This window comes from Eschrichtius robustus, chromosome 15 (assembly GCF_028021215.1).
Source record: "Eschrichtius robustus isolate mEscRob2 chromosome 15, mEscRob2.pri, whole genome shotgun sequence".
Classification (NCBI taxonomy): Eukaryota; Metazoa; Chordata; class Mammalia; order Artiodactyla; family Eschrichtiidae; genus Eschrichtius; species Eschrichtius robustus.
Genome location: NC_090838.1, coordinates 847,263 through 857,701, shown reverse-complemented (window position 1 = coordinate 857,701; position 10,439 = coordinate 847,263). Strand labels below are relative to the sequence as shown.

At 59.4% G+C, this 10,439-nt stretch overlaps 1 protein-coding gene across 2 annotated transcripts in view; it reads right to left on the bottom strand.

Annotated features, from left to right (window-relative positions):
* Window positions 1-844: 844 nt before the first annotated feature.
* Window positions 845-10,439, bottom strand: part of TPO (thyroid peroxidase) — a 33,430-nt gene continuing 23,835 nt past the window's right edge. Inside the window, exons 8-13 of one of the 2 annotated variants that reach the window (XM_068564609.1) lie at window positions 10,087-10,339; window positions 9,368-9,538; window positions 7,777-8,014; window positions 7,057-7,265; window positions 6,270-6,440; window positions 845-948 (exon numbers count right to left, since the gene is read on the bottom strand). In XM_068564609.1, the coding sequence (XP_068420710.1) occupies window positions 845-948; window positions 6,270-6,440; window positions 7,057-7,265; window positions 7,777-8,014; window positions 9,368-9,538; window positions 10,087-10,339 (1,146 nt within the window). Of the gene's footprint in view, window positions 949-1,623; window positions 1,756-6,269; window positions 6,441-7,056; window positions 7,266-7,776; window positions 8,015-9,367; window positions 9,539-10,086; window positions 10,340-10,439 lie in introns of both variants that reach the window. The other variant, XM_068564610.1, reaches the window with a different exon arrangement.

The window sequence follows — 10,439 nt, the reverse complement described above, 5'->3', positions numbered from 1 at the left end:
GGTGTGAGGCGTTGAGCTCACCAGGAAGATGGGACGCGAACCAAAGGCCACCCGGGAGCAGAGGGTCAGTGTGACGTGAGGATGGATGCGGGGCTGGCGCTGCACCCGAGTCACAGAACCAGGAATTCTGCAGCTGGGCAGAGGGGAAGTGGCCCCGAGGGTGTCCTGAAGGTCAGCCCAACTCAGAGGCCAGAGAGGACGGGGCCTGGGTCTGCTGCTGGCCCACCGTGGCTTCCACATGGTCTCTATTAACTGCACACCAGAAAACCGAGCAGCACCGAGTCTGATTCCTAAGACCTGGGAGACGAAAAGCAGCAGCGAAGGGTGGGACGGAGTCAAGTCCCCCAGGGGAAGCCCTGGCTCGGCTCTCACCCCCAGAAACGCACAGATCCGGCCACCGAAGGCCTCAACGGCTGTGCCATTTTTAACGTAAAAGTTCACCTTTCAATTTCCCAGTTTCCTCAGAGTTTGCTCTTGAGGGAGGGGAGAGAAATGAAGAACAAGGTTTTTATCCAGGGATGACCTTTTTTCTCTGAGAAACCTTTGTAAGAACCTTTACTCCTAACGAAAGAGACTTCCAATTCAATCATTTAATGTGACCAAGAATCCAATACCCCTGAATCTCAACCCACAGATGTTCGATACCCTCTAAAGTGTACGAACGGTCACCCCACTTTCATCATTCGGAGCAGAATGAAAGAGCCAGGAAGGCTAACACTTTGAACAAAGTAGCTCTGGAGGCAGATGGGTTTGGACGCCGGTGCTCTCTCCTGGCTTCAGAAAAATGAAAAGGCAGGATCACCAGCCGGGCCCGTAGGAGTGGAAGTTGCTGAAAAGCGGGGACTTACCACCTGCAAACCACCGTCCAGGTGAGGCCTGCCAGGCCACAGACGAGCACGGCGCCCAGCACGATGGAGACCATGGACGCCCGCGGGAGCCTCCCGGAGTCTGGAGCAAGGACAGAGCCGGTCGGTGAGCCTGCAGGCTGAGGGCAGCGGCCAGTGTGCCCCCCCAAACCCCAGCCCGACCCCCAGCCGCCGCCCGAGCATCCCTGACCCTGGGAAACCAAGTTCCTCTGGGTCATTTTCCTTCCACGGACCTCCTTGCTCCGCCCTGTGGGCTGTCCATCCCCTGCTGTCTTTGTTGTACTTGGAGTTGAGCTCTGCTCTGTACTGAGCTCTCCTTTTCCTACTGCAGGAGCTTTAATAAAACATCTTGCCATTTTAACAGGTCCTGATGCATAATTTTTCTTCTACAGGAGCTGGAAGCCAAGTTATGATTCCTAGATTTGCAGCTGAGTGGCTGTGTGACCCTGAGCAAGCCACTTACCCTCTCTGTTCTGCACATGGGGATCAAACTTGGTGCTTCCCTCCCGGGGATAATTCACGGGGGTGAAACTAGCTGAGGGTCTGGAGCGAGCCCGCCCCGCCCAGGGTTTCACAGCGGTCCTGTGTCTCAGACACGATCTAGCCTCAGGTACGAACCGGCTGGCTCCCTGCTCCCACCCAGCAACAGAGGCCGTGGCAGCGCGGACACACACGGCCGGAGGGTGACCCTTCAGTCACCCCTGCCTGTATGTCGGCACCCCCTCCCAGACTGGATGCCCGAGGGCCGTGGTCTCACCCACGCAGGTCCTGCCGTCCTCGCCGAGCACGTAGGGGTCGGTGCACTCGCACCGGAAGCTGCCCTTTGTGTTCTTGCACCGGGCGGACGTGTGGCACGGGGGTTCCGTCACGTCTTCACACTCGTTGACGTCTGCACACATGACGTGAGGTCAGGACCGGCCTTGTGCTCCCCTTCCCCACGAGGCCGGCCCCTCCCCAGCTCTGTCCCTTGTCCGGGAGGCAGAGGGACATCACCCCACGTCGGGGCCGCGTCTCCTGGATCCCCGCACCTCTGAAAAGAGAACATCCCCTGATGCCCCGCGGACGTTTCCCTCCCGCCCCACCTCTGCTCACAGCAGCCCCTCAGCCCCTCAGGAGTCAGCCCGGCCCGCGGCCACCCTCTGACCCGCCGGCCTGACTGCTTCTCCCGGCCCGTCCACAGCGGCCGCCTCGGGCCCGCAACCCCTCCGGTGCTGGTGCCGGTCCAGACTCAGTTCTGCTCAGTTTAAATTCTGCCAGGTGCTGCGAGGGCCCGAGCGTGCAGCAGGTCCCCAGAGGTTCGGGCCACACAGCCCGGTGGGCCTCGCTCGGACGCGGGGACGTGGCCTCCCTGGAGGCCGCTGGCGCTTTCCACACTGAGTAGGACCCCACCCGGGCGGGACTCGGGAACGGGTGGGAAGGAGGCGGGTGAGGATGGTGGGACCGAGTCCGCCCTCCCCAGGCGGACAGCTTCTGGCCACACGGCCCGCTCTGGGCCTCCACCCCCGCTGGGCGAACACGGGCCGTGCCGCCGGGAGCCGGGACCTGACACCAGGCCCGCAGAGCAGGTGGACGTGGCGAGTCCCCCGGACAAGGAGCGTGTGTGGCCCCCGTGGTCTCCTGTCGGAATCCATACCCACGACCGGACCCCAGGTTCCCGTTTCCAAAGAACATGCTATCTTTTCTGGCCAGTTTCAGGAAAGCAGCAGCAGAATATGTCAAAAGAAGACATACGTCCTGAATACATGCTGTACAACCACTTCACATTAGCAAACGTCACACGCGTGTGTCCTCGTAGGTGGTCCTTGTTCTGAGGGAGTGAAGTGAACGTGGGCTCAGCCTCCGCTGCCGGCTGAGCCCCTCACTCCCTCCTGGACACAGGACTGCAGACAAGGTGCTTAAAACAAAGCGGGTTCCTTCTCTCCCGGCTCTGGAGGCCTGAGGTCCAGATGTGGCCCTGAGCTCACTCGGAGGGAAACATCGTTCCCGGTCACTCCCGGCTCCTGGGGCTGCTGGCCGTCTTGGCTTCCTCGGCCTGTGCATCTCTCCCATCCTCCGTCCTCACGTGGCCGTCTTCCCTCTGTGCCTGTCCTCCTCCTAGAGGGACACCAGTCCTACTGGACCAGGGCCCACCCTGATGGCCTCATTTGAATTTGATTGCACCTGCAAAGACCCTATTCCTAATAAGGCCACGTCTGAGGTCCTGAGGTTTAGGACTTCAACATACCTTTCTGGGGGACAGAATTCAACCCCTCTCACTCCATGGTCAGGTTCTTCCCATCAGAAGCCGGAGCAGGGACTGTAGGCTCCAGTGTCCTGGTCCGGGGAGCCCACCCAGAAAGTGTGGCAGCCCCACATGGTGGTGAGGACCGTCTCAGGCCTGTGTGTCCCCAGATCCCACGTCAGTCTGCACCATGGCCGTGGCTCCCCCTACCGGGACAGGTTACCTCCCAAGGGGAGCTGAAGACCACACCCCCGGGCCCAGCTACAAACATCTGCACGATGTTCCACTTCCCTAAGCACATCTGTGCCGACGGCAAACCTCACTCTCCCTGTAGGTGCAGAAACATTTATTTGTGTTCATTTATTACAGAACCTCTCGGCAATAACTGGAGCGAAAAGCCACGGACACGTTGCTTTTTATCCGTTCTGAATTCACGACTTTACAGCCCTCGAAAGAGACTCATTACACTCATTTGCTAATTTTTTTTTCAATGTGATGATTTTTGGGGCTAAGCAGGATTGGAGCCGAGAAGAGAGAACGCGTCTCCTTAGATTTTGTGGATTAGATGCTCAGTTCAGCCGTTGCTGCCCTTTCTGCAGCCGTGGACGTGCAGGTGAGCGATTCCGCTGAGGACGGGCTGCAGCCCTTCTGTCACATCAATTCACAGTGGAAGCAAAATTCCCTCCCTGCTACATTCCAGAGTCATTTTTTTCTTGCAATTCTGGGCTTAGAAACTTCTAGTAGAGGCATCGATCAGGCGAAAAATATCTGTGTAAAGAAGCGAGTGCAGTTGCACCGGGGGTGGCCCTCATCCGGCTTCCTGTCATACACTTACTTTAAAGATGTTCTGCCCTAATTATCGATGTGTTCAGACAAAGACACGGGGCTGTATAAACAGTCAGCACTCTCCTCCCTGGTCCTATCTCGCCGTGCCCACGTGACCGAGATTAAGGAGCTCCTGTCTCCATGGGACACTTATCAATGTCGAAATAAATAGGACCCACTGCCTGTTGAAAAGTGGGTTCTCACTATTCACACAGCTCTGTCACTCGCGTTTTTCCTTAGTGATGTACTGATACGTGCCTTGCACATGCTTTCAGGGAGCGGTTAGCTGTTAGTATGAAAAATTACGTTAGAAGAAGACAGGAGGTGGGGGAGAGGGCTGGGAGGTGGGAGGACGCTGGGCGTAGAAGAGGATGCTGGCGTCGTTTGGACCATCGCTAGAGCGCCGCAGACCTCCCTGGGGGAGACAGTCTGAGCTGGGAGTCGGAGCACATCCAGGGGCAGTGGGGGACCCCGAGGCACTGACCCTCCTTTACTCTCCGGTTCTAAGCTTTTCTCCTTTTTTATTTGTACCTTGTGGACCCCAGTGAATAGAGCTTCGGGGTCATAAATAGCTAAAACAAATAGCCAGCATGATGCAGCATAAAAGGTCCAGGGGTTTATTCAGTAAAGATGGAAAGCACACACGTGACGTGTATGCCTGGAACACGCAGGGCACTCACACCCCCCGGGGCTCGTGTCCTTGTCCTGCCGACACCAGGGCCACAGCCCTGGGTAACACGGATGTGTCAATTTTGCACCAGCACTAAGTGGAAACAACACTAAACACTTCCAGATTTGTTGTACGTTTGCTCCTGCAGGATTGTCTGCAGAACGTAACTATGGGAGCAATAAAAGCGGTGGTTGACGGAAATAACAGACGCATCCGGACGTCACCGCACGTCCCAACAGCTGGGCTCCTGCCATGTGAGGCTCCTGGGACGTGACTCTCTGGCCGGCCTTGCCCTGCCTTCGCCTCGGCTCCGCCTCCTCCGAGTCCACCGTCGTTCACCAGCAAACCCCAAAGAGATGTGTGAGGCGCCCGCCTCGGCTCCAGCCCACGTCCTCCCGGTGCAGATCTGGGCGTGCAAAGGCTGCCTTAGCCGCTTAAGCAGGGTTTTCCAGCCCAGCGTGCTAGCTTTGGCCATAAACTCCCTCAAACTCTCAGTTTCTGACCTTCTGTTTCCAATCAGCTCCCTGTGCCGTCCGCTCTTCTCCAAGCTGTGGCCCGGACGTCGCCCTGGAGCCCCTATTTCTTCGCCTCCTCGTCCTTCTCTCTCACCCAGAGGGAGCGGCCTGGACCTTCCTGAGCCTGGTGCCCCGGGCTGAGTCTTGAGGGTCTCCGGGGCTCCGGCCTCTCCTGGGCTCTTCCTTTATTCTTCAGAGTCTAGAGGCGGGTGTGGCCTCTGTAACTTTCCAGGACACATTTTGGAGTCCCCAGAATTGAAGTGAAAATTTTGTTACTGGGGTAAAACACACATAACACGAAATTTACCAGCTTAATGATTTGTCCGTGTGCCTTTTGGTCGCATTAAGTACAATCACGTGGTCGTCAACTATGACCACCCTCCATCTCTGGAATTTTTTCTTCTTCCCAAATCGAAACTGTAGAACTGAACAAGTTGGGCCTTGTTTTCATTTCTTGCAAACCAGCCCGATTCTTGCATGAGTCCATCTCCTGCTCCTCTCGGGTCTTCCTAATGCAGCTTAGAGAGAAACGTGAGGGAGCTTCTCCCAGGGGACGAGGGAGGCTTCCTGCTTCTGCCTGCGTGGTCCCGGTTCTGGGTCCTCCCAGGTGGAGGAAGACTGGGGCCCAGAGCAGGGAGGAGGGTGAGGTCTCCCTGGAAACGGGCCACCGCAGGTGGGGGGCCTGCTCTACTGATGCTTCCTGTGGAAACACTTCTGCTTCATTTGAGCATTGGCTCTGCAAGCTCCTTCCTACAAGCCTCCCTGGAGTTCTAGCCTCTTCCTCCTCCTGTCCTTCCCCGGTCACCCCGTGGGCATGTCGTGAGGTGACCGTCTTGGTGCTTCATTTTCTAGAAAGACATCGACTTAGGAACATGGGTCACTGGGGAGGGGATACTTTATTTCCATGCAGAGAGTTCCTGGAAGATAAGTATATTCAGAGACACCTTCGGTTGAATGACATTTGTGTATGTTTTTATTTGGGGTTTCCTTTCAGTTTTTCTTTAAATTGAAGGATAGTTGCTATACGGTATTATATATGTTACAGGTGTACAGTATAGTGATTCACAATTTTAAAGTTTATTTACTTTTAAAGGACATTTATTCTTAATTTGTATTTGAAAAATGCAGACTCCAGGGTCAAGTCACGAAAAGACACCTGTTAAACGACTGACCTTTACAGACCGGAGGCTGGGAATCCCATCCTCGGCGGGTGCAGGCGATTTGCTCCGGCCCTTGGAGCTGGAATCCATGGCGACAGGAAAACACCAGCACACGCTTTCCAGACTCCTCACACAGCAGGAAGTCCCCGTCTTCCACTTTGTCCGGGAAGCCACAGGCATCCTCTGGGCCAGGTTGACAGGTACATACAGTCAATGCCGGACCCCTTCCTTTGCCCTCCTCTGGGGCTGCATCCCCCGATTGGCCTCCCAAGGGGCTCACGTCGGCAACCTCCTTCCCTCCAGGTGGGACACAGCACGGGCCCCTCTCAGCACTGACCCCCTGCAGCAAAGTCACGCCTCTAACCCTTCCCCACGTATCGGCCCTGACCAGGCTTCCCCACCCACCCGACGAAACTGCTTTAACTGAGGGCGACCACGGTCCTCGCTGCACAAGGCAGGCTGGATCTCAGCCCCTCTCCTCCTCTGACCACAACGGAGCTCACCGTCGGCCGACCCTCCCGAGGCTGGGACCCGAGACACAGTTGCCCCGCTGGCAGGTGCAGGCCAGTGTGGTCCCCGGGAGGGGCCGAGGGGCTTCGCCTCAGACCCGCGCCTTCCCCGCCGAGGAGGTCGCGCCCGGGACCCAGCAGGGCGGGGAGGCTCTTTCCTCCCCCCGAGAGGATTTGAAGCAGCTTCTCCCAGAAGCTGCGCTCCTGCCAGGAGACCGCGTCCTCGACCCCGTAGAAGAGATGCCCCCGTCCTTGACCCTGTAGAAGAGATGCCCCCGGTTCGCGGTTACCTGGAGGAGGGGCCTCCCTCCACGCGCCCAGGTTCATCCCCGGGATGCTGTCGCATGACTCGAACTCCTGGGGCCACGTCCCGACCCGGAAGGCATCGCGCGGCACGCGGGAGAGGCCGGTGTTGTCGCAGATGACGCGGGACAGAGAGTGCCGGCCCAGCTCCCGCCTCTGGGCTTCCGTGAACACCGCCTGGTTCTCCCACCAGAACCTCCAGGGGGACAGACATGAGGACACGTGAGAGCCCGGTCCCTGCCACGCCGACCACTCCTGCCCGACCTCCGTGCCCACGCCCCGCGGCACCGGAGGCCGGGCGCGCCCCGGGGAGGAGAGAGGCCAGGACGGCGCCGGGAGGACCGTTCCTTCCGTTTAGGGACCCGGTCAACCCGCTCGGCCGCACTGATTGCCCCTGGGTGCAGAGCTGCCTGTACGACACGAGTGACGAGGACGGAGCCCAGCCTTCGGGAGGGCCCCGCGCCTGCCCTGCAGGACGTGCCCCGAGGCCCCCTCCCCGCAGGCGCTCCTCTGGCCCCATCGGCAGGGCATTCGGCTTCTGGGAACCCGTCTCACTCTCCTCCTAGGAGGCTGCATCGCTGACCAAGCCCACAGCTGCTGACGCGAGGCCCCGGAGCGCTGCTCCCCGCCACCCAAAGCCCCCTTCCCGCGCGGGGACGCCGTCAGCACCGAACGCCCCTGCGTCCCCGCCCGCCGCGGGCGCCTACCGGTCCCCGTCCCTCAGCTTCCTCATCTGCTTTCCGATGATGCAGGCAAACAGCGGGCCAGTCCGCGCCCCGGGGAGGACTCTCTCGGCTAAGCCCCCGAGCCACACGTCAATGTTAGCCGGGTGCCCGTACAGGTCCAGGATCTTGTCAGCCACGCTCCCGTTGCTGCTGGTGGCTCTCAGGTCGGCCCGGGTCTCCAGCCTGGACAAGCCGCAGAATTCCCGCCACTCATTGTAACCTGTGCGGGGAGAGGGCCGAGGCCGCCCTACTCGGGATCCGGGCGCTCCGCATCCACCCCGCCAGCTGTGGGCCATCGAGACCTGGGGCTCTGGCCACAGGGTCCCCGCCGCAAACCCACCTCGCAGCCCCACGGCCTGCAGACCTCACGGTTGGAATATTCCAGCACGGGCGGCAGGGCCTTATTGAGAGTTTGTCCACAAAACAGCCAGGCATCATGCTTGGGGACAAGGCTGAACCCCACACACCCGAGTGGGTCACACTTTTACCCACTTCTCGTCTCTGCTGAGCAGTGAAGCCGGGGCTCACCTGCCATATCCACGTTCCCACAGGAGCGGCCAGAGCACAGGCACCAGCACCCCTCCTTCCACACAGGCACACACAGGCACAGACACACACACGCACAGACACACAGACATACAGACACACAGACATACAGACACACGCACAGACATACACATGCACAGACACACACACACAGACATACAGACACACGTACAGACATACACACACACACAGACACACAGACATACAGACACACAAACATACACACACAGACACACGCACAGACACACACACGCACAGACATACAGACACATGCACAGACACACACGCACAGACACACAGACATACAGACACACACACGCACACAGGGAGAGCCACAGAAAGGACCACGTCTGTCTGACTCTGGGGCTGCAGCTCCCTCCTCGTCTCTGCCGCTCCCAGGACCCGCCCAGCCCCGGCTGCTGGGGACTCAGCCTCCTCGTCCTCCTCCTCCCTGGTGTCCACCATGACTGCGCACTCAGCCCCTCAGCCGTCTCTGGCTTTGCTGGGCCGCTGGTGCCCCCATCCTCCCCCTCCGCATCCCATGCTCTCAGGGGCCACCTCCTCCAGACCCGCCATCCCTCCTCGGGGTGATGGTGCGTGAACCCTTGCCTTACACGCCATCTGGGTCTGACCAGAACCTGGCCAAGGCTCCCTGTCATTTCCTCTCTGGTTATGTGCTCTGCCGTCCGCGGCCCTTTTGGCAAGACTGGGTCTTGTTTTATGCCCGGGGCCTCAAACACAGCAGACCCCCAACAGAAGTGCCACATAAACGCGTGGACACAAGGAAACGCATTTCGACTGGGCCAGTTCCCCGCAGGGCGCGGAGGCACCGGGACACAGAAAGGGTGGGGGGCTCGCGTTCAGACTAAACAGAACTAGAGGAAAGGATCCCCTATTTTCCAGTTAGAATGGGAGGGGCTACAGAGGCTTTAAAAGCCACTTCTCAGACGTTGGCAGTAGGTCTGAGACGCATTAGAACAGCAGCTAAGCTGGCAGCTCCCGCAGGAAAGGAAGCGGGAGGGCCCACCTGGCAGGCCGTGGTCCCGGCCCCTCTGCAGGTTGATGGCCGCCAGGTCCAGGGTCCCCGAGTCCGACAGCACAAAGAGCCCCTCCGTCAGCTCCGCGTTCATCAGCTGGTCCTGCACCTGCAGCTTGGCCGCTGTCGCCAGCAGGCCCCTCATGATGGGGTCCACACCACCTGCAAACAGCACAGGGGAGGGATGCGCTTTCTCAGGTGAGTCTTGGGGAAACAGGACAAGGTCTCAGATCGTCAACTACGCTCGTTCTGAACAGATGTCTCTCATAATCTCAGGAATTCACCTCCAGGTATTCCCAGGTTTCCTGGGCCCTTAGGGTGCTGCCTCGTGGTGGATTCGCCCCGTCAGGGCCCCAACGGGCCAGACCGTGACGTGTGTCTGAAGGAAACCAGGATGGAGCCTCAGGGGTGGAGGTTTTGTGCTTGTTTTTCAGCAGCAGAAACGTTACAGTTGAAGGAGGTGTTTGCTGAGTCTAAAGCCTGGACCAGTGAACAAGCCGCAGCCTGGCTGAGGGAGCCCAGGGCCGCCCCTGGGAATTCTGGAGGCTCAGAAACCCCAGAGAAAGCATCTGATGACCAGGATCACTTTTTAAACCTCTTCGGATGCATCTATTTTCTCCATGCCCGCTGCTGACCCGAGCACCTCCGGCCAGCGGGCAGGTGACCGCACACCTGGCTCCCCCTCCCGAGCGTGGCCCAGGGGCGCGCACCTTCCTCAAGGAGCCGCCAGGGCCGGAAAAAGGCGTCCCGCAGCGGCAGGAGCCCCGGGCGCTCCTGGAAGCGGGCGTCTAGCCGCCGCACCAGCGGGTGCACAGTGGCGTGTCCAAAGCGGAAGGCGGCCGTGGAGAACACGTTGGACACCGTAGGGTCCACGGCGGGGTCGTAGCCCCTGTAGGGGCCCACGTGCTGCCCGAAGGCCTCGGGGCCCAGGATCTTGGGGACATAATCCCGCAGGGTGATGATCTGCAGAGAAAGGAGAGTGGGTGGGAGCCGGGGCAGGGGAGCCCCTGGCCGGATGCGGGGTCACAGTCAGAGCGATGCCGGGTTGGGGGGGCTTCTTCCC